A 24,580-nucleotide genomic window follows, 5' to 3' on the forward strand; every position below is an offset into this window, starting at 1 on the left:
GACCAAAAGCTTGGTAAAAGAGGTAGGTTCAAAGGAGGGAGAGGTAGAGAGGACTTACTTCAATCTGTATAACTTATCTTCAGGTAATAATACAAATAAAGAACATGCTACGTTATTGTACATCAGTGCGTGATCTTATTTGATTAAAACAAGATGGTTTCTAATTATTCTCCAGCATTTTAAGCTCTTTGCTTCAGCAAAAGTCTTTGCAGCTTTCTCTTTAATAAACCTGACCATGTTTGCAGCGTTTCTGTTTCAAAATGCCTCGCTGCCAATGTCTGTCTCTGTTTTATCTCTTGCTGTTCATAGCCAGAAAGGGAAGGCCTGCTAAACACTCTGCCAAGTGCCTGGGACCAGCGACTCTCCAACACAATTCATGTGAGTCAATTATCGATTACCAAGATAAGCTGACGAGCTGCTCATTATCCAGTCCATGGGGAAACATTTGGCCAGATTTTCCAGTGAAAATAATGACTAGGCTAACAGGGGTCATTGTTATTTCGGTGCATCTGGTACAGCAACTTCCGGTGACGGCGCACGCGCAGTCAAATGCGGAAATGCTGTACCAGATGCGACCCTCCTATGTAAATTCCGTGAAAATGACATTTGTCCGCTGGCTCCCCATTCAAATGAATGGAATGGCGTGAAGTTCCTGCACTGACCTGATGGATACAAACTATTCTCACCAAAAAAAGGTACGTCAAGTCATTTCAAGTCGAAGCACACTTTAATGGTGTGGTAAGTCATAATGACTGTCAAACAACCTCCCTGGCACTGAAAATTAACTTTTACAAGGGTGGAGTCTTATTCCGTCAGATTTTAATTGTTGTCGAACATTTTTTTAAAAATATAATTTTTTAACTTTTTCTTTCTGCCTCTTAATTCAATATTTCTTACCCTCCCTTTATTTCGCTCTCTGTACCTGATTTGACATTGAATTTACTATTCTAAATTGCACTTCCTGGTTCTATGTCTGTGCTGCTTATTAATATGCTTCACTCTGATTGGTTAAGGGGATACACAGTTGCTTGCCCTGTTCTCACAGGTCCCAGATGCCCGGGAGAGGGCGCCATGTTGGATTGAGGACCCCATAAGAGGAACTTGTCGTTCAAAAGCCAATGAAATGCCTAAGTGCAAGCCTAACAAATGGCAGGCACCGTTCGTTCGCCGCTCACCGGGAAATCCAGCCCAACATCAAAGCTTGCTCATTACCATCTTAACTAGCCATTGCCTGAGTCTTTTAATTCTAAACTTGTGTGAATACACCAAGCTTTAAAGCACAATATTTAAAAGTAATTCTTTTTCCAAATCTTTTCTACAGAAAAATGGTCAAAAAATTCAGAAATATGACAGCAGAATTTTTAGAACTTTGGCACCAGCCAGACAGATTGCAATGGTCTTTTCTAGTCCTGTGCATTCCTATGTTCATATGTCTAGACATGGAGAATAACCACGTGGCTGAAGTACCAGAGGGCTGCTGGTGCCAAAGAACTGTATCCCAGCAAGAGTCAATACCTTGGGATAAAAGCAAAGAAAATTGGGAAAAAAGGTACTTAATATTAGTCCATAGAACCATAGAAGTTTACAGCATAGTAGGCGGCCATTTAGCCCATGATATCTTCAAGACCTTATTTATTTCAGTCGTCACGGTTCGAGCAAAGCCTACTGACAAAGTTGTATTTTAATCTTGATTGTTGCTTTTTTTAAAAAAAACAATAAGCTCAATACAATTCTGTACAATTTTCAAGATATATTCCATTTTAAAAACATAAAATATGAATGCCTTTTATTTAAGCCGTGGCTAATTATCCCAGCTCTGGCTACACACAAAAAAATTAACTTTATACTTTGTAGGTGGGCAAGAGCTAAGGAAATGGCAGATGGAGTATAATGTGGGGAAATATGAGGTTATTCACTTTGGTAGGAAAAATAGAAAAAAAGGGAATATTTTTTAAATGGTGAGAAACTATTAATTGTTGGTATCCAGTGGGATTTGGGTGTCCTTGTACACAAAACACAGAAAGTTAACATGCAGGTACAGCAAGCAATTAGGAAGGCCAATGGTATGTTGGCCTTTATTGCAAGGGGATTGGAGTACAAAAGTAAGGAAGTCTTACTGCAATTGTACAATTGAACGAAGGTTCACTAGATTGATTCCTGGGATGAGAGGACTGTCCTATGAGGAAAGATCGAGTAGAATGGGCTTATACTCTCTGGAGTTTAGAAGAACGAGAGTTGATCTCATTGAAACCTATAATACTCTAAGAGGGCTTGACGGGGTAGATGCTGAGAGGATATTTCCCTTGGTTGGAGAGTCTAGAACTAAGGAACATAGTCTCAGGCTAAGGGGTCAGACATTTAGGACTGAGCTAAGGAGGAATTTCTTCTTTCAGAGGGTTGCGAATCTTTGGAATTCTCTACCCCAGAGGGCTGTAGACGCTCAGTCGTTGAGTATATTCAAGACTGAGATCGATAGATTTTTGGACTCTAAGGGAATCAAGGGATATGGGGATAGGGCGGGAAAATGGAGTTGAGGTTGAAGATCAGCCATGATCTTATTGAATGGCACAGCAGTCTCGAGGGGCCATAAGGCTTACTCTTGCTCCTATTTCTTATGTTCTTAGATGAGGTGCTGTATTAAAGGGTGATTTCTGACAGCTCAAATACCTGGTTTGCTCAATCAGCTATCTTTTCCGTGCACACAGTTCATTCAGGTTCTGTTTTGCGTGTCCTAAGCAGGCCCCTTTGAACTATATATAAAACAGAATAGTGTTCTAAAACCTCACATTTTCAAATTCACATATAATGAAACTGCATTCATAAAGAGAAAACACCAATCTCCCAATTTGTAGTACCGCGTGACTAAACAGAATAGCATTCTTGTTACAAAATTACTTCCTGTTTATTCTGAAAATAAGCAGTAATCTTCCATTGTTGAGTCCATAAGGAGCAATGGAATGGATCTCATAGATCCATGTAATTCAGTGCCCAATCGTGAGGCAACTAATCTCATTATGTGGAATGACTGAGTTAATTGCACTCTAAGTGTTCATTCCAGTTCACCTACTGCAAACAGTCGATCTTAGGATCACACTCTTTGCAAAGTTTACAGACAGATTTAAATAAGGCTGAAAAGCTGAAAAACGCAGCACCTTCTTTGGAACAGTCTCTTTGAATCTGTGGCAAGAATCAGCAACTTCAAATAGAGCAAACTGTTTATTATAATTAAACTTGCCCTGTCTCCCTTTCATCAAACTGAACAGTATGACCATCAAATGACTCTTGTCAGAGTGACACTCAGTGTTGTAAACTCTATAAAAGGATTCCATTGCATCTTTGAAAACTTCCATGTTGTTCATTTGTTTTTCAGGAGTTTCATAATTTTAAATGACTAACTCTTAAAAGGAAAACAAAGCAGATTAAAAAGGTTGTGCTATGTAACTTTAAATCACTGGTGCTAAAAGTACAATTTGATATCTTTCAGAACAGGGAATTCTGGTTGTTCGTACATGTTTGCGAGCTGTAAGCTTGTACCGACACCTATAGTGTCAAATCTGCTGAACATATGGTTAGAGTGCACAGGTAGCTGAAATGGCATAACCTTTTCCTAGTACTCAGCAATAAGAAATCAAAAGCCTTCACTTATCTGAAATTTCACATAATAGAATTGCAGCTCTTAAAATTAGTTAATATTGCTGCATATAACTCCCTCAAACATTTGAATAGAGAAAGAAGGACTGTTTTAATTGGTGTCTTTTAAACTCTCTTGAACCTAAAGATGGGAATATTTCACTTACATGTAAATCATATTAAAGGATAATACCAACAAATCTTAAAACTTCTATATTCTAAAACACGTACCTATCTTCATGTAATTGTATTTTAGGTATTGATATCAAAACAACTATTACAGTTAGAAGTGGTGGACCCAGAGGTCAGTGCTGGCTTCACTTTTCTCCTCGGTATACAGATGATTTGGACTTGGGGATAGGGACGCAATCTCAAATTTGCTTATAAGTAGAGGGTTTGGCACACAGTAAGGAGGAGTGTAAAAGACTTCAGAAAGGCAGAGACAGATTAGTGAAATGGGTACAGGTGGCAGATATGCATAAATGTGAGGTGATACATTTTGGAAGGAAAAACAAAGATTGAGAGTACTAACTCAATGGAAAGATGCTGAATGGTGTGGATGAAGAGGGACCTGAGGCTCTAATACATAATTCACTAAGAGTGCAAGTAGATAAAGTTATAAAAAAAGGCCAGCAGCATTTTGGTTTTATAATTAGGTGCACAGAGTGCAAGAATGGTAATGATAAATTTGTATGAAATTTATACGTTGTTCAATACATTAGCCACTAGCCACATGAGGCTAATTGGGGATCCAGATGTAGATAATTGCATTACTGATTAGTAAATAAAAAATGAGTAATAGACACCATCGTTGGGCATGTGACCTCAATACTCACATTCACGTGGCGCATGCATGTGTACTTTAACTTTTTTGTGCATTTGTTGCTAAAACGTTAAGATAAAAAGCCAATTGTGTGGGTGTTTTTTGATCGATGAGTGCTTTACTTCCTTAGTTACTAAATGGTGGTAGATGTTTGTTAAGTAAATATACATGTGAAGTACATTTACCTGTATTGTGTGAGTGTATATAAGGCGTTTTCTATTAAAATTAGTGCATGTGGTTAAAATGGTGTCATCGTAGCCACACCTGTGGTTAGTCAACAATTTCTATTGGACACACTGGGCTAGGCCATAGTTACAGTACTGGGTGCAGCTTTGAGCACCCCATTATAGAAAAGAGATTAAAGCCAGAGAGAGCATACAGCTTAGATTCACCAGGTTGATGTTAGGAATGGAAAAGCTACAGTTATGAAGAAAGACTTGAGATACTGGGACTATTTGCACTGGATCAGAGGACATTAAAAGCAGATTTAATAGAGGTTTTTAAAAGAATGAAAGTCTTTCCCTATTCACTTTATCAAAACCTATTGCCTCTGGTTGGGGACTTTTGTATAAGGTGTCATCAATGTAAATCATCACTGAGCATGATTGGAAGAAATTTCTTTATGCAGAGGACTGATTGAGCATGGAATGGTTTGCTTCTGCTCCATTGTTGTTCACTAGGAGATGAGTGAGAATGGCTTAGGTTGATTTTTCATCTTTCTGTGGTACAGTGTTTAGTCTATGCTCAGTAGTACATTTGAAATCAAGAATTCACTATGTGGGGAACTCTCAGGCACAAACCCCGTGCTACTATTCCATGTGCTTTAATTACATTCTTTTTATTTCTGTTCTCATTATGTACTCCACAGCCACTAGCCATTCTCTTGTTTAGCTGGGGTGGTGAATTAGTCTGGGCTGTCATTGCTGAAAAGCTTTTTTTTAAAGAATAAAAACCATTAGCACTGTAAACTATAATTTTAGTCATTAGGAGGAATTGAGTATCTGAGGGTTACAACATTATCCTTTCACTCTTGGGAGCTGACCTTAAATGTAATCCAGACTGACGGGATACAATCGCCTCTCACTGCTAGCTGTAAGGGCCCTAAGTGAAATGAGTTTGGCTAGACTCTCCATAGCCCATAGAGAGCAATTTCTCACAGCAGGCAGGACCTTAATTTAACACTTTCTTTCTTTGATTTAACATCTCATCCAAAAGACAGTACCCTCTGTCGATGCAGTACTTCCTCAGATAAACAATGAACTAGAGGGCTTAAATTTAAGATTACCACTAAAAGAACAAAGGGAGAGGTTAGAAGAATGTTTTTCATGCAGAGGGTTGTTAGGACATAGAACGCCCTACCATAAACAGTGATGGAAGCAGAATCCATAAGAGTTTTTAAAAAGGGAAGAACATAAATATTTGAAAAAGCAAAAAATTAAAGGTTGTGGGTAAAGGACAGAGGAACGGGAGTAAATGAATAGCTCTCTTTGCGAGTTAGCACAGGCACGATGGACCGAATGACCTCCCTCTGTGCTGCGGCATGCTTTTTAAATAACTTAAGCATCTTATTGTATATTTTGGGAACATTTGCTTCAAGCCCTGTTTTTGCTTGACACTGTCAGGTAATGTCAGGTTGTGTGGCAAAATAACAAAGCAGAGTCATGGAGAATGATATTTAATCTAGTGTCTTTAATGTATTTGTATGATATACAGATGGAGATCCCTGTTGTAGATACAAAGTATGATTAGTTATAATTTTTATGCCAGTCTATTTGATTTAATGTTGTTACATTCCTGTACTGCAGTGGAGCCTTTAATTGTTGTTTTCACTGAGAATGTAGCAGTTGCTGTTAAGTGTGAAAATTGATTATACAATCAGTGAGTTTCCTCTCTCCGCCACCTGCTCTCCCCTTTCTGGCTCCATCTCCTGCTCCCCACTTTCCAGCTCCCATCTCCCAGTCACTAATTGTGTGGTGCACAGAGGCAGCAGTGCATGGTATAGTCCACTCACGTATTAAAATAAAATTTCCCGCTTTCCAGAGAGTTGTTCCATTAGTCACTGCAGCGAGTGAGAAATTTGATTTTAATGAGTGCGCTGATTGTTTTACACTCTGTCACCACTCTTCAGCAATACAATTGGTGAATGGGAAACCAGCCAGGAAAGACCAGGGGAGCCCGATCAAACCAGAAGCAGATATGTGCATTTGATCCCTTTAGAATTAGCGACCAGTAACATGCATCACAATGAATCAATTATAAGGTAAGCTCTCAACCCAGAAACAGTGATCTAAATTTGCCATCTTAATAGCAAGTACATAAGATAACTGCAGGGTAAAGCTAAGTTTTGAGAGTTGCTTGAGCAAGTCCTGCCCTCAAAAGAAATGTTACATGCCGCAAGAGCATAGCATAGCAAAAAACCTATTGAAAGTTGAGCATCAGATCTCTGCTAGTAAAGCCATTTAAATAAAATTATGGACAAGATATGTATAAAGATTTGAGAGTTCAAAATTGTTAATGTTTACAGAAAGACATCTATAGAGAATCATGAAAAATGAAGTCAGTTCTTAACATGATGCGATATAAAAATGAAGTAGACACATTAATAAGTAGAACAATGTTATTCATGACCCCGGGGGCCATTTGTTACCTGCTTTCTCTTCACCAGTGGTCCTTGACAGATCGCCTACTTTGTATATTTCTGGATCTACACATCTGCAGAGCCGGAATTCAGTGCTGTTTCCAGCTTAGATTCTAGAAATTTAATGCAAGTATGAATCCTATAGCCTCTCTCTTTTTCTGAGGAAATGCTTACCTCTACTTGGCAACTGCCCAGGGAAGCACATCTGAAATCAGGAATCAGTATAGGCAATCATAGGGACTCATGTTCCAACTCTTTTTTATGGAGCAGGTAGACGCTGCTCGAAATTGCTATCCTTGACAAAGAGTTAGTGAATATCCATGTGGTAGAACAAGAAGGATGCTTTAGCATAGTAAGGCATTCTGAAAGTATGGTCCATTTCACCAAGAGAAAGAATACAGATGTTTGCTTTGTCCTTCAGGGAAGGAAACCTGCCATCCTTACCCGGTCTGGCCTATATGTGACTCCAGACCCACAGCAATGTGGTTGATTCTTAATTGCCCTCTGAAATGGCCTAGCAAGCCACTCAGTTGTAAAATCTCGCTTAAAAAAAGTCATAAGAATAAAACCGGACGGACCACCCAGCATCGGACACAACAAAGGCAAACCAAGCCCAGTCGACCCTGCAAAGTCCTCCTCACTAACACCTGGGTACTTGTGCCAAAATTGGGAGAGCTGTCCCACACACGAGTCAAGCAACAGCCTGACATAGCCATACTCACAGAATCATACCTTTTAGCCAACGTCCCTGACTCTTCCATCACCATCCCTGGGTATGTCCTGACCCACCGGCAGGACAGACCCACCAGAGGTGGCGGTACAGTGATGTACAGTCAGGAGGGAGTGGCCCTGGGAGTCCTCAACATTGACTCTGGACCCCATGAAATCTCATGGCATCAGGTCAAAATGGGCCAGGAAACCTCCTGCTGATTACCACCTACCGCCCTCCCTCAGCTGATGAGTCCTCCTCCATGTTGAACATCACTTGGAGGAAGCACTGAGGGTAGCAAGGGCACAGAATGTACTCTGGGGGGAACTTCAATGTCCATCACCAAGAATAGCTCGGTAGCACCACTATTGACCGAGCTGGCCGAGTCCTGAAGGACATAGCTGCCAGACTGGGCCTGCGGCAGGTGGTGAGCGAACCAACACGAGGAAAAAACTTACTTGACCTTGTCCTCACCAATCTACCTGTCGCAAATGCATCTGTCTATGACCAGGAGTGACCACTGCACAGTTCTCATGGAGATGAAGTCCCATCTTCGCACTGAGGATACCATCCAACGTGTTGTGTGGCACTTCCACCGTGCTAAATGGGATAGATTCCGAACAGATCTAGCAGCTCAAAACTGGGCATCCATGAGTTGCTGTGGGCCATCAGCAGCAGCAGAATTGTATTCCAGCACAATCTGTAACCTCATGGCCTCGCATATTCCTCTCTACCATTACCAACAAGCCAGGGGATCAACCCTGGTTCAATGAGGAGTGTAGAAGAGCATGCCAGGAGCACCACCAGACGTACCTAAAAATGAGGTGCCAACCTGATGAAGCTACAACTCAGGACTACATGCATGCTAAACAGCGGAAGCAACCTGCTTTAGACAGAGCTAAGCGATTCCACAACCAACGGATCAGATCAAAGCTCTGCAGTCCTGCCACATCCAGTTGTGAAAGGTGGTGGACAATTAAACAACTAATGGGAGAAGGAGGCTCTGTAAACATCCCCATCCTCAATGATGGCAGAGTCCAGCATGTGAGTGCAAAAGACAAGGCTGAAACGTTTGCAACCATCTTCAGCCAGAAGTGCCGAGTGGATGATTCATCTCGGCCTCCTCCCGATATCCCCACCATCACAGAAGCCAGTCATCAGCCAATTCGATTCACTCCACGTGATAGCAAGAAACGGCTGAGTGCACTGGATACAGCAAAGGCTATGGGCCCCAACAACATCTCGGCTGTAGTGCTGAAGACTTGTGCTCCAGAACTAGCTGCGCCTCTAGCCAAGCTGTTCCAGTACAGCTACAACACTGGCATCTACCCGACAATGTGGAAAATTGCCCAGGTATGTTCTGTCTACAAAAAGCAGGACAAATCCAATCTGGCCAATTACTGCCCCATCAGTCTACTCTCAATCATCAGCAAAGTGATGGAAGGTGTCGTTGACAGTGCTATCAAGCGGCACTTACTCACCAATAACCTGCTCACCGATGCTCAGTTTGGGTTTCGCCAGGACCACTCGGCTCCAGACCTCATTACAGCCTTGGTCCAAACATGGACAAAAGAGCTGAATTCCAGATGTGAGGTGAGAGTGATTGCCCTTGACATCAAGGCAGCATTTGACCGAGTGTGGCACCAAGGAGCCCTAGTAAAATTGAAGTCAATGGGAATCAGGGGGAAAACTCTCCAGTGTCATACCTAGCACAAAGGAAGATGGTAGCGGTTGTTAGAGGCCAATCATCTCAGCCCCAGGACACTGCTGCAGGAGTTCCTCAGGGCAGTGTCCTAGGCCCAACCATCTTCAGCTGCTTCATCAATGACCTTCCCTCCATCATAAGGTCAGAAATGGGCATGTTCGCTGATGATTGCACAGTGTTCAGTTCCATTCGCAACCCCTCAGATAATGAAGCAATCCAAGCCCTCATGCTGCAAGACCTGGACAACATCCAGGCTTGGGCTGGTAAGTGGTAAGTGGCAAGTAACATTCGTGCCAGACAAGTGCCAGGCAATGACCATCTCCAACAAGAGAGTCGAACCACCTCTCCTTGACATTCAACGGCATTACCATCGCCAAATCCCCCACCATTAACATCCTGGGGGTCACCATTGACCAGAAACTTAACTGGACCAGCCACATAAATACTGTGGCTACAAGATCAGGTCAGAGGCTGGGTATTCTGTGGCGAGTGACTCCCCAAAGCCTTTCCATCATCTACAAGGCACAAGTCAGGAATGTGATGGAATACTCTCCACTTGCCTGGATGAGTGCAGCTCCAACAACACTCAAGAAGCTCGACGCCATCCAGGACAAAGCAGCCCGTTTGATTGGCGCCCCATCCACCACCCTAAACATTCACTCCCTTCACCACTGGTGCACTGTGGCTGCAGTGTGTACCATCCACAGGATGCACTGCAGCAACTTGCCAAGGCTTCTTCGACAGCACCTCCCAAACCTGCGACCTCTACCACCTAGAAGGACAAGAGCAGCAGGCACATGGGAACACCACCACCTGCATGTTCCCTTCCAAGTCATACACCATCCCGACTTGGAAATATATTGCCGTTCCTTCATCGTCGCTGGGTCAAAACCCTGGAACTCCCTTCCTAACAGCACTGCGGGAGAACCTTCACCACACGGACTGCAGCAGTTCAAGAAGGCGGCTCACCACCACCTTCTCAAGGGCAATTAGGGATGGGCAATAAATGCTGGCCACGCCAGCGACGCCCACATCCCATGAACAAATAAAAAAAACCTACATTTATCACTTATTAATGCACCCAACATAAGAATTTACATAAAAACCTTTGCTTTTACAATGTACTCAGTATCAGCTCAACTGAACTATAGATGTGGTGTGAGTAACAAAGAGCAGTTTTTAAAATATTCTTACCTTCTGCATATAGTCCTTTTGGGTTGTCTGGGCAGGACCTTGAGAGATGTCCCGTTTCACCACAAATAAAACATTTAGCAAATGGAAATTCTCCTGTAAAATTGAAGCAATGGTATTTTCTGAGAAACTTTGAGAAATTATTTCAGAAATGTCTAAAACAGGTAGTGCAATGAGTTAGCAATCTGTCCATTCACCTCGGGGCTTGAATTACAGCATAGGCCAATATGGAAGTCTCCTCTCTCTCTTAATTGTAAGACATATAAAGACAGTTTCAACTTATTTATTATGGATCATGGGCCCATAGTACAAAACTGCCTATGAACTGGCTCACTCTCATGTAGACAAGCCATGGGTTGGCAGGGATGGGGAATAAAAAAATGTCATGCTGGTGAAGTAGGGGGCACTCTGCTGAGGTTTGGGATTAAGGTATTTTGTTTAGGTAGAGTACAGAGAAGTTTATTTTGCATCTAAATGCACTATACCTGTCTGGGAGTCAAAAATAGAAAAAGTGTTCCATTCTTCAGCATTGGGATCCCTCACCTTGATGAGCACAAAAAATGAAAATAGAAAATAAAAATGCTGTATGCATATGGAACTGAAAGAAGCAGCAATGATTTTAAACCAACGTTTGGAGCGTTAAGTCTTCAAAATATATCGGCACTGTATTTGTTGTGTTGTGCTTATTCTATTGGGTGAATTCACCTCACATCAGCAATTAGCAACTGAAGAAATTGTCACAGTTCTATTTAGTTTTTATTTGTATGTATCAAGGTGGAGAATGGAACACATTTACTTCTTGCTTGCAGAATTAGGTACTCCCAAGTCAGTTATACCAGAGTCATGAGCAAATAACTCCTCTCTATGCATTACTCTGACAATATTCTAAAACAGTCAGCAAAGCACCTCCTACTGCACCAGCATGACATTCCATTTCACACAATGACTTTACAGCCTTTTTGATTAAAAATTAATGTCAGTGAACTACTTTGTGCCAATTTGTTTCCTAGAAGTTGACTGACTATGGCCACTTCAGGTCTGCACTGCTCTTCTGAAGGATCCAAGATTACCGTCAATGATCTTAACTTTTGTAATTACGCTCTTACCATGATGGCTCAGTTGGTAACAGAAGCCTGTAACTAACTATACGACCCAGAATGTCTCCGGTTCAATTCCCATTCTCTGTTGAATTAGCTGACTTCATCTTGCGTAGCAGTTGGGCTTCTACAATTGGCCTCAGTCCCTGTTGCACAGGGTGGGAAATATCAGCCAGGGTTCCAGCTCCTGATGGCTATCCAATGGAACTGCTGGAAAATACTGACATGTAGACATTGGGTGAGGACTGGTTTGGTTTGGCTGTGATGTTCCGTCATGGTCATATTGGCCTGTAACATCTACTGCCTAGGCTCAGATACAGAATAATGACAGGAACCCACGGAGCCATACCTCATCATGAGTCAGTGCTTCAAGGCGAGGAGGGGAAAAATTGATGGTGAAAGAAAACCTATTGTAAATATGCTGTTTTACATTTATTTTTAATCTTCCAGCAGTATTAAATCTTTGCTTCAAGCTAATTATTCATAGGTTTTTGGAATGCTGTCTACATTTAGATAATGGTAAAAAATAATCAAAAATGTGTGAAATCATAGTGATCACCACAAACATTAAAATACAATACTTGTCTTGGCTCTGGCAGGGACAGGGGCAATGAGAACACAGCAGAAACCATTTAATCAGGGCACATCAGTGGAAACAGATTCAGCCTGATTAAGTGATTTCCCACCTAACAGAAGCCACACAGACAGGTCTGCTTGTGATCGCCCCCAGTCTACCAGCATTTCATTCAGCCATGTGACTCATCTGTTCTACTGCCTCACAGACAAGAGCTGTTCCACAGCTACTGAACTGTCAACTAACTAAACAGCAGTTGTCCTGCCTAACCAGATGGACAGGATTTAGTTACCCTGTTAAAATAGTGCACCAGATCCCAAGAAATAATTTAGGGATACTGGTTCCTAATGGGTTGTCCCTTTAAAGTGGACATATCGCTCATCACAGAAGAAAGTCAAATGCATATATGAGGCTCTATGCTCAGATTTACCTAGAGCAGGGTCAACTTTTGCTCTGCATTTCTGGATCTCATGTTCTGTGGAACCACATCGGTAACAGATACCACTTCCCATCTCTTCCTCATCTTTGTCCATTTCTGGGCACTCTTCCATTCTATGCCCTGCTTTTCTGCAGTGGAAACATATCTTACCAAAGGGAGGAGGAAAATAAAAATGTTAGGATGCTTCATTCAATTGTGCACATACAATTATTAATCCACTCAGCAATAAATTTTCTCTGCAACGCAAGAGTGTAGCTGCCCTTGTCTTGCACTTGAAATTATGTTTTATTGAGCAGTAATTCTTACACTAGAAAACTGAATCAGCATTTCCAGTGAAATCCATAATGTCCCTCTCCAGGATGTCCATATTGTCCAAAATTCACTGCTGATAACATTCATTAATTGAAACTGTAGTCTACTGTGTAACATGGTGTGACAATTTACAATCCAAAATAGAGTGATACAGGTTGGTAGAATACTGGTTCACGTGTTAATTTTTCCTAAAATGCAACTTTCCCGCCTTAGCTGCACCAACAGAGGGAGGCACCAAGCACAGGCCTGTCTCTTCTATACTGAGGAAAAGTGGAGCTGGGGAAATTTATAAACATTGCAGCAAGATGCTCTGGGCAGTTCAATAGCGCACTGGGAGACAGCTGGGAACAGGTTGCCAACTTGATCCCTATCAACCAGAGCAAAAACTGATGAACGTAAAGAGTAAAGGAAAAAAATGTGTAGTGCAAGGTAGAAAAGCAAAAACTGTAGGACACAGACTCTAAAACTGCTGAGAAGCTAGAATAAATCTTTATGAATACAATTTTTTTATGCTTAAAACTGAGAGACCAACACTGCTGCCCTATTGATAAACTTCATTAAAAGAATTACAGTTCTTCAGATTATTGAGCAGACTGAATTGAGTAGGCAAAACGAACACTGGATTTAAACGGCCAATATTAGAGCAAAACTTTGGCTAATAAAATCTCACTGCTTTTGATAATTACCAATATCTGTATATTAAGCAGTTTTTTTTCTTACTATATAACATATATATTTACATTTATTGTGTCAATCCTGGATGTTGGTGCAATGGTTTAATGTACCATCAATCTATGTCCCAAAGTAGTAGAATACTAGTGTGTGCACAGGATTCCACGTGTACCAAGTTCCATCTCATGTGGGGCCACAGGGAGAAGTGTAGATGAAGTCAAGCACTTCTACAAAGAGAATTTTCTTTTTGGTACTAGTTAATTTCCCATGGTACTGCTCATGGATTTATGTGGATTTGCTCTTGCACTGGGCATCTGCTCCTAGTGAGTGGTGTGCAACAGTGTGATTGGAAGTGGTGTTTGTTCTCTGCTGCATAACTGTTCTTCTCCCTCTCTGAACTAATTCTCTCACAAACCCTCACAGCTGTGTTATGACTTGATTTTCTGCACATTTGTACTCTGGCCTAGATGCTATTCTGCCCTTCTTTCCATTTATTTACCTCAGCTATTCAAGTCATGAATTCAGGTGACTAGCTTCCACATAGAGAGTGGAGTCAGTTGGATGGTTTGTCCATGCATCAAAGTCCTGGTTATACAGTAAGCTTGGAAATTATAGGGATTTGATGGTTGCAGATTAGGAGGCCTTCAAATGGAAGGTGTTAGCTGGCCGGGTGCGGCTCTTGGTGGGGGGGGGGGGGGGGGGGTGTGGTGAAGGAGGGGCTTGTTCCTGGAATCCAGAATGTTGAGAGGTTGGAGCCAAGATTACAAGCAAGTTTGGAATTTTTCTAGTTAGCCAGGATTTTTTTTATGGGTTTGTGAGATACATTTTATTTTTGTGCATTTATATAGCTGGTTGGGTGAGCAATTGTCAAGTCAGATCTACCTTGACGATTTTTTTAGCTGGAATAAGATTAGACAGTGTGATTAAAAAGAAAAATTTTGTATAACACTTGAATAACAAATGTGGAAAATAACCAAAGATATTCATTTTCAAAAAAAATGTGAACGGTGCAAGGATATGGTTAATCATACTGACTAGAGATGTGCTAATATAATAGAACTATTGATTTGTCTTTATATTGTAGTAATGTTTGCCTTTTGCATTTGTTAAACGTACAGTAATTCTAAATTCACTGAACTTTTGAACTGAGACTGGCCCTTACAGCACCGGCGGGTTCTAATATGAAGTAACCACCTGCTTTAGAGAAAAGTTAATAGGGGACGTGGGTAAGAAATGGTTACTACTTCAGAACACTGGAAAGATAGGGAGTGAGCCCCCTTTAGCTAAGTTAAGGGAGATAGAAACAAAGATGTTTTGAAGGTTGAGTTATTTTCACCCATGTCAATCATAGTAGCACTGATCTGTAGCTGCAAGGGCAGAACATCTGTGTAGAACATTATCTTTTTAGCATCTAAAATCAAATCAGTAGATTGATACATAATCAAAGTTAGAGCTGTAACAGGAAAGGAATGTGATAACTGAAATTAGGAGTTATACTGATTTCTTCAATGAAAAAAAATTAACTGAGTATTGACACCTTTTGATGTATCTAGGTAATGTGGAGACATGCTGAGGGTCACGTAGTAGGGGGCAAGAGAATTACATAAAAAGTGGCAATTTGCAAGGAGGATTAGGATTTGGAGGGTTTGATTAAGCTGGATACTGAGCTCAGATATGTTTGAGTCCTCAACCATAAGGTATGTACTATATTTTAAGTGTATGCCTAAGTACTATTGCAATTATTGTATGCTTAATAAAAACTATGAATGCTTGATCTCAACGCTTCAAGAACCTTATTGATTTTGAGGAATCGGTAGAACATGTAATCATAAATAAAGCCATCCTCTAACAAGAGGACAAAATGTAAAATTCACCTTTATGAAGATCTGTAGTTCAACAGTTTCAATTAGCACAGTACTCCAAGAATATTTACTGCATTCAAACTAAATTTACTTGTGCTGAATCAGATTAAATGCATTACTTTTTTCAATTGCGCCATATCCCATTGGAATCTAAGTCAATGATCATGCTACAAAAACAGGTATATTATAAGCCTTGTCTTGTGGGTCTAGGGAACAACCTGAGGTAAGCCAGGTAGACAGTGCACTGGACGATGCATTCTGTTCATTACAGAAGTTCAAATGTAAAAGGATGCTTCAGTACCTTACCTTGAGATCTAACTACCCCACATTGAGCTCAATGGAGACTCTCAGCCACTGGGAGACAGAGACACATAGCTTTTAAAGCATATTTCATCTAGTTATAAAAACTGCCAGAAACATACTTTTAAAGGGATCTCCGAGATGTGTTTCACCCTAGATCATACAATATTTCTGAATCATGATAACCACATTCCAATAGCTAAAACGTAATTGAGAACACTGAACAAAAGCCAGTTGTGGAAGTTTCTTTTAAAAAGTAGATAAAATCTAATATAAAAGCTTTGCTTCGCTTAGCACTTAATATTGAAGATGCTTTTCAATGAGAAGCAAGGTATACTGGCAGACTGAGTCACACACACATCGTGGGTATTCAGTAGCATATCCACAGGCTTTAAAGGCTACCAGTAACTCTATATTTCCTAAATTGTAAATATACTATCTTATGATTTCTTCCTGCTCCTTCTTTCCTGCAGTGTTGAAATTAAGACTCATTATACCTTCTCCTACTCTAACTCATTCTTCCCCAGACTCTCTGAACTGTAGAACTCCTTACATCCCATCAGTCTGCCCTTCCTCTTATAAGCTACAGGTTTTCTTTAAAATCCGCAAGTTTTGTGTCACCTAACCATGACTGTTTAATTTATCTCATCTCTTCCTCTTTATTTCAGTCTTGGTGGTGTCCTGTATTATGGGCTTGGCCGTTCGTCTAGGTTTTCTGAGAAAAACTAATTGTCTATAAATTTGATGATTTTGTGTATTTTTAAAAAAAAATTAATTTCACCATTTTCCTGAATACTATTTACAACTGTACTACCTTTCATGCTTAGTTCGGGGGCTGTTGTATAATTCACTGTTAAACTATTGTCGGCATGTTCAGTAGAGTTGGAGTTACCTGCAGGACATCGGAATTGTTTGGACGTGTAATTTGTTGGATTTAATTTATGTGCATCTTAGGAGCTCTATTCAATGAGTTATCACAGACTACGAGATGAATCGAATTTCACTCACACAACTGATAAAAGATAACCAACTTAATTATTAACGTATGAAGTCATGAACCATTTGGGTTTGTTTACAGCTTCTCAGTGCATTCAGTATTCCCATGCTCTTTTCTGATTCCTTCCGAAACCTTGGCTGTGGCTGTCAATTTTCACCACATTATGTGCTTTAAAGGTCACATCAGAGATTTTGATCTTCTACATGACCGACTGGTAAGACATGGGTTTGTATTTGTAATTCCCCAGGAGTTCCTGATCTCAGTTTGGTAATTTGGAGAGGTGCTGAGTGGACTCAATATAACATCACACTGATGACTGCAGCACCTGTGGATTATTCAGTCCATTGGATCTTTGTGTTTTATCATACCCAACAAGTATTTTGCTTTTAAATAAGTTTTCCTGGTGAAAGATTTCCAATTATCTCACTTTTGAAAACTCAGCAAGGAGCTGTCCAAAATTTTGAAAAAAAGGTAATTTTAAAAACTTTTGAAAGGAATTTCTGAAGATACCACTTGTTTTCTGATGTGTGGGGATCACTTCCTAAGTCTGTGAATTATGCTTTTATATGCTGTGCTCACAAGTTACGATTAAAATGGTATGTTAGTCTTCCCGACATGAGATCTTCTATTGGACAATGGACAGCTGAAAAGGTCAGGTCAAACTATATTTTAACCCTAAATACAAGTCAGGTTATAGCTTTAGGGAAACTTGTGTACCCACTCATCACTTGGTAAGAATAATATAACTCAATTACATTGATGCATGAATGACAGTCCAATTACAACAATGTTCTTACTACAATCTCCAAACCTATTTCAAGCTGAATGAATGTTTACACTTGAAAATTACCATGGTATTTTTCTTCTGAACTTGCCTCTTCAACCTTCTGTCCTCTCGTCTCTGGTCTTTCTTCAGAGCTAGTGCCGCATCAGCCTTCACCCCTTCACTGTCCACTGACACCACTGTTCCTCTGCGGAGAACCTGACCCGTTTGTTTCAGGTAATCCATGAACCCATTAACGTCTTCACTCTGATACTCTTCTTTCTTATGGTACCATTCGCTTTCTTGGCGTTTAAATTTTTCTGTCCTGTTCCCATCTTTGGCTGGCTGTTTTTTAACCCATCTTTGTTTTAATTTGGTCTTACTTGGGCCATTGTCACCATTCTGTTTCATCTGACTCCATGGTGTAGCTTCCGGGAGCTTCTTTTTGTGGATGTTATTAGCACGAGCCCAACGCGTCATTGTTTTCTTTCTGTGACAATGCAGAGTAAGAGAGTGCTTAATGAAAATGAGCACCATAAATTTTTAGCGCGACAGTTACACTGTGCAAGAGAAATATATTCCCTGGATTTTGAAAGAAATCACCCCCCAATTTTACATTTAACCAGGTAGCCAGTGTGACCATTAAATCCAAACATTAGCCGCAACAGCGAACGGGTTAGATTCCCCCTTCTCCCATTCTATTGAGTTGCTGATCTCAGCTCCTGTGAGCAAGCAAACTTGAGACGGGCTTGTTGCTTACCCACGGATACGACCACCTCCCAGAGAACTAGCTAATAACCAGCTTTGGCAGTATTTTGCTCAGAGACTGCTCGCTCAGGTATAGGAAGAATATGGGCTGGGGAGAAAACAAGGGGACGTTATACCCTAAGCACATTACAAGCAAGGCCACTCGACTGGGGCTTTCAAAGGAAAGTGGACAGAATTACAGAGTGTGATCGCAAAAGCACGAGTAAAAATCCTGAATCGTGTGTAATAAAAACAGAATTTGACTTATTCAGTCACCATAAAACAATGGCCTTGATTTATGGGTTTCCGATAGAAAAGTTCACTTTGCCTTTAATGAAATTTTTCTATGAAGAAAGTGACTGATAATCCTCATATTCTGTGGTATTTTAACTGCGCAAAATTCAATTACTCTTATACCCATTTATTGGTCAGTCAAATGAACATCTTAGACGTTTGTCCCTATCAAATGCTGATCAGAAATTCTTTTGGCAATAACTGGAGATATCTGGTGATCCAGAAGTGATATAAACATCTACAGGAACAGGGCATTTTCAGTTGACACTTCAGTGCAGTATTGATGGAGTGCAGCAGCATTTTAGGCACTGTCGAATGGATGAGATGTTAAATGGAGGCTCATCTGCCTATTCCCCTGGAAGCTCAACCAACATCATCAAAGCAAGATTAACTAATCATTCTTCTCATTATCATTTGTGGGAGCTTGCTGTGTGCAAACCGACTGCCACTTTTGTCTACAAAATAGTGACTAAACTTCAAATTAATTAATTGTGCGTGAAGAATTTTGGGACATTTCTGAGAGATGTGATAAGAACATAAGAAATAGGAGAAGGAATGGGCCATACAGCCCCTGGAGCCTGCTCCGCCATTCAATAAGATCATGGCTGATCTTTGACCTCAACTCCACTTTCCCGTCCGATCCCCATATCCCTTGATTCCCCTAAAGTCCAAAAATCTATCTACCTCAGCCTTGAATATACTCAATGACTCAGCATCCACAGCCCTTCGGGGTAAAGGATTCCAAATAAGATGCAATCCAAATGCTACTTTCTTCTCCTTTCAGTTAATTCTAACACTTTTCAACCCCCTCCCATCCAATTTAAACTGGCACTCTTTTTCACCCTACCAAAGTTCATGCTGGCACTCTTCTCGTCAATTTCATGCTAACATATTCTCCCCCTACAACACATCAGCCATGGCTCAGTGGTAGCACTCTTGTCTCCGAGTCAGAAGGTTGTGCGTTCAAGTTCCACTTCAGAGCCATGAGCACATAATCTAGGCTAACACTTCAGTGCAGTATTGAGGGAGTGCTGCACTGTCAGAGGTACCGTCTTTCGGATGAGACATTACACCAAGGCCTCAATGACCCCCTCAAGTGGGCGTAAAAGATCCCACGGCACTATTCGAAGTAGAGCAGGAGAATTCTCCCTGTGTCCTGGTCAACATTTATCCCTCAATGAACATCACTAAAAAACAGACGATCTGGTCATTATCACATTGCTGTTTGTGGGACCTTGCTGTGCGCAAATTGGCTGCCGTGTTTCCTAAATTACAACACAGTGACTACACTCCAAAAGTACTTCATTGGCTGTAAACTGCTTTGGGATGACCTGAGGTTGTGAAAAGCTCTATATAAATGCAGGTTCCAATTACACTTCTGACTATAGTCTTGTAGATGATGGAGAAGCCTTGAGGTAGTGAGGCGTTCATCACAAAGTACCCAGCCTCTGCCCTGCTCTTGTAGCCGCAGCGTTGACATGGCTGGCCCAGTTAAGCTTCTGGTCAATAGTGAACGCCAAGGTGTTGATGGAGGGGGATGATGGCGATGACAGTGCCATGGGGGGGGGGGGGGGGAAGAGTTAGTTTTCTCTTGTTTGAGGTGGTCATTACCTGGCGCCAATGTTACCTGCCCTGTGAGCCCGAGTCTGGATGTTACCCAGGTCCTGCTGCAGGAGTTGTGAATGGAGCTGAACCTGTGGAATTATCAGTGACCAGCCGCCCTCCTGAGCTCAGGACAGAGTCAATACCGGGGAAATCCCCGGGGTGTGAGAGTGGGTCAGGAGGGGCCGCTGACCGGCTCCTGTCTCTGGCTCTTCAGTCAGGTACCACCGGGCCGAACCCCAGCCTGACAACAGGCGCTTCTAATCGGCACTCCGCACTGCGCAATTTCCGCGACCAACTGCGGACTTCGATTTACTAAATATTGGGCCGCACTTCACCTGAAATCAAGCGTGTTCCAGCCGGCTCCTCACTTCCGGTGCCTCATTCAATCTGCTCCGTCCGGTCCCAAAAGCAGCAGAAGAGTTCCTGTCTCTGTCAGAAGAGGAGCGCTGCAGAGAACAGGGAATAAACCCAGAGCAAATCACTGAACCAGCAACAGGGAATAAACAGGGAGCAAATCATTTTATCAGGAATAAATAGGGAGCAAATCACTGAACCAGCAACAGGGAATAAACAGGGAGCAAATCATTTTATCAGGAATAAATAGGGAGCAAATCACTGAACCAGCAACAGGGAATAAATAGGGAGCAAAACATTTTATCAGGAATAAATAGGGAGCAAATCACTGAACCAGCAACAGGGAATAAATAGGGAGCAAAACACTTGATCAGGAACAGGGAATAAATAGGGAGCAAAACACTTGATCAGGAACAGGGAATAAATAGGGAGCAAAACACTTGATCAGGAACAGGGAATAAATAGGGAGCAAAACACTTGATCAGGAACAGGGAATAAATAGGGAGCAAAACACTTGATCAGGAACAGGGAATAAATAGGGAGCAAAACACTTGATCGGGAACAGGGAATAAATAGGGAGCAAAACACTTGATCAGGAACCGGGAATAAATAGGGAGCAAAACACTTGATCGGGAACAGGGAATAAATAGGGAGCAAAACACTTGATCAGGAACAGGGAATGACAGGGGAGGGGCAGGAATTTCTGAAGTGTGTTCAGGAGAACATTCTTCATCAGAATGTTTCCGGCCCAACGAGGAAAGGAGGTATTGCTGGATCTAGTTCTGGGGAATGAAGTGGGTAAAGTGGAGCAAGTATCACTGGGGGAACATTTAGGGGACAGTGATCATAGTATCATAAGGTTTAGATCAGTTATTGGAAAGGGCAAGGAGCATGCTAGAGTAAAAATACTTAATTGGAGGAGGACCAAATTGGAATCAAAGATTGGCAGGCAAAACTATAATTGAACAATGGGCAGCCTTTAAAGAGGAGGTGGTTCGGTTACAGTCTAGGTACATTCCACAAGGGGAAAAAGTGCGGCAGAGCTCCCTGGATGACAAAAGAGATAGAGTAAGATGTAGCAGAAAGATGGGGCATACAACAGATGTCAGGTTGATAGTATAAATATAGAAAGTACAGAGGAGAAGTGTAAAAGGAAATAAGAGGGGCAAAGAGAGAGTATGAGAATAGACTGACGGCTAACATAAAAGGGAATCCAAAAGTCTTCTACAGGCATGTAAACAGTAAACAGGTAGTAAGAGGAGGGGTGGGACTGATTAGGGATCAAAAAGGAGATCTACTCATGGAGGCAGAGGGCATAGCTAAGGTAGTAAATGAGTACTTTGCATCTGTCTTTACCAAGGAAGAAGATGCTGCCAAAGTCACAGTAAAGGAGGAGGTAGCTGAGTTACTGGATGGGCTAAAAATTGATAAAGAGGAGGTACTAGAAAGGCTAGCTGTACTTAAAGTAGATAAGTCACCCGGTCCAGATGGGATGCATCCTGGGTTGCTGAGGGAATTGAGGGTGGAAATTGCAGAGGTACGGGCCATAATCTTCCAAACATCCTTAGATATAGGGGTGGTGCCAGAGGACTGGAGAATTGCAAACATTACACCCTTGTTCAAAAAGGGGTGTAAGGATAAACCCGGCAACTACAGGCCAGTCAGTTTAACCTCGCTGGTGGGGAAGCTTTTAGAAATGATAATCCAGGACAAAATTAATAGTCACTTGGATAAGTGTGGATTAATAAAGGAAAGCCAGCACGGATTTGTTAAAGGCAAATCGTGTAAATTAACCTGATAGAGTTTTTTGATGAGGTAACAGAGAGGGTTGAGAGGGTAATGTAGTTGATGTTATGAATATGGTATTTCAAAAGGCGTTTGATAAGGTGCCACATAATAGGCTTGTCAACAAAATTGAAGCCCATGGAATAAAAGGGGCAGTGGCAGAATGGATAATAAAGTGGCTAAGTGACAGGAAACAGAGAGCAATGGTGAATGGTTGTTTTTCGAACTGGAGGAAGGTCCCCAAGGGTCACTACTAGGACTGCTGCTTTTTTTGGATCTATATTAATGGCTTGGATTTGGGTGTAAAGGGCACAATTTCAAAATTTGCAGATGACACAAAACTTGGAAGTGTAGTAAACAATGAGGAGTATAGTAATTGACTTCAAGAGGACATAGACAGGCTGGTGGTATGGGCGGACACATGGCAGATGAAATTTAACGCAGAGAAGTGCGAAGTGATACATTGTGGCAGGAAAAATGAGGAGAGGCAATGTAAACTAAATGATACATTTCGAAAGGGGGTGCAGGAACAGAGAGACCTGGGACTCTATTTTAGCACCCACTATCGGGTGCGTTCCTGACGGGGGGCTCCGAAAATTGGGGAATCCCGGAGCGGGTCGGGAGACCGGCTCCAACCCGCCCACTTCCGGGTTCACCACAGACGCGCCGACGTGCGCGCGCAGCCCCCGCATGTGGGAATCCCGCAGGCAATTAAAGCCAGCGGGATGCCACTTGAGAGTATTTACCTTGGTATTTCAGGTCATTAACAGACCTGATTAAGGGAATATGTCAGGAAGGGTGGGATTTTAGAAACAACTGAGACTGTTTCCCATACTGGGGGAAACACTCCCAGTTGAAATGGACGTGTTGCAGCTGTCAGCCTGTGGCAGCTGCAAAGGTCCATTTGACAGGTGCGGGGGGGAGACCCTCACTCATTGCAGGAGGCCACTCTGTCACCCTGGACAAAGTTTGGCCTCCACCACCCTCCTCCTGACAAGAAAATTCACCAACTTGCACACTTACCCCGGGGTCCAGACACACGTACCTACCTTGCGGGCCCCCTCAGATGTACATCTTCCGGATGGGGGCCACCGTAGCTGCAGTCATGACCTCCTCGGAGGGCGAACAGCATCACCAGCCTCGCCGGCCACGCCGTCCACCTCTGACACCTGGAGCTCCACAACAGAGTGTTGTGACACATCCACCTGCACAGCAGGAGGGAGGGCAACCGCAGAGAGAGATGCGTCGCATAAGGCACTACCCTCGCCACAGGGTCCACAGACTGAGGCTCAGCTTCCTGGACCTCTCTGAGCAGCAGTGCACACGGAGGCTCAGAGTCACTCGATATGTAGTCGTGGACATCTGCAGCCTCCTTCATGCCGAGCTGCTCCCGGCTGGATCGAGCACCATCTTCTTACCTGTCGCTGTCAAAGTCACCACTGCCCTCAACAACTTCTCCCCCGCATCCTTCCAGGGTGCAACTGGGGACATCGCCGATGTCTCTCAGTCGTCTGCACAAAAGAGCCTGCAAATACACCTACACCCACTTTGCAGTGACACAATGGGTGGCATCAGGTGTGGGTCTTCATAGTGATCCTCAGGAAAGGGCATTATTGCACAAACCAGACAAGATTTGCAAAGATGTGGCAGTAGTGGTGCCAATATAATATGTAATGTGAGTTGCTCAGAAATTAAATATAAGTAAAAACCATGACAAACCCTCAAACACCCTTGTGCATCCCCTTCATACTCACAACATGTTTGCCTTACGCTTCCTACTACACATACGTGATGCATGCCCTGTGGCTGCAGCACAGGTAGTGGCAGGTTGAGTGAGGCTGACTGTGAAAGAGATGCACGAAAGGGTGAGTATGAGATAGAGCCATGAGATTGTATGAGGATTGGGTTGAGTGGTAGTGGCGGGATGAGTACTGGCGAGGTGAGTAAGTGCAGGTAAGATGAGGATGAGCTTTGAGTGGGTGTGAGGGGTGATGTGACAGAGTAGTGTTGGCAGTGCAGAAGGAGATGTGGGGTGGGGGCGGTGATGTGGCAGATGGAGTGTAGGGGAATGAGTAAGTGTACT

At 42.2% G+C, this 24,580-nt stretch overlaps 1 protein-coding gene across 2 annotated transcripts in view; it reads right to left on the minus strand.

Moving 5' to 3' along the window:
• zcchc9 (zinc finger, CCHC domain containing 9) overlaps positions 1-20,795 on the minus strand; it is a 31,560-nt gene extending 10,765 nt beyond the window's left edge. The window contains exons 1-4 of one of the 2 annotated variants that reach the window (XM_067982794.1): positions 20,694-20,795; positions 17,800-18,202; positions 12,798-12,951; positions 10,700-10,792 (exon numbers count right to left, since the gene is read on the minus strand). In XM_067982794.1, the coding sequence (XP_067838895.1) occupies positions 10,700-10,792; positions 12,798-12,951; positions 17,800-18,192 (640 nt within the window). In that variant the 5' untranslated portion in view covers positions 18,193-18,202; positions 20,694-20,795. Of the gene's footprint in view, positions 1-10,699; positions 10,793-12,797; positions 12,952-17,799; positions 18,203-20,364; positions 20,641-20,693 lie in introns of those variants that run through there. The other variant, XM_067982796.1, reaches the window with a different exon arrangement.
• Positions 20,796-24,580: the final 3,785 nt, after the last annotated feature.

This window comes from Heptranchias perlo, chromosome 4 (assembly GCF_035084215.1).
Source record: "Heptranchias perlo isolate sHepPer1 chromosome 4, sHepPer1.hap1, whole genome shotgun sequence".
Lineage (NCBI taxonomy): Eukaryota > Metazoa > Chordata > Chondrichthyes > Hexanchiformes > Hexanchidae > Heptranchias > Heptranchias perlo.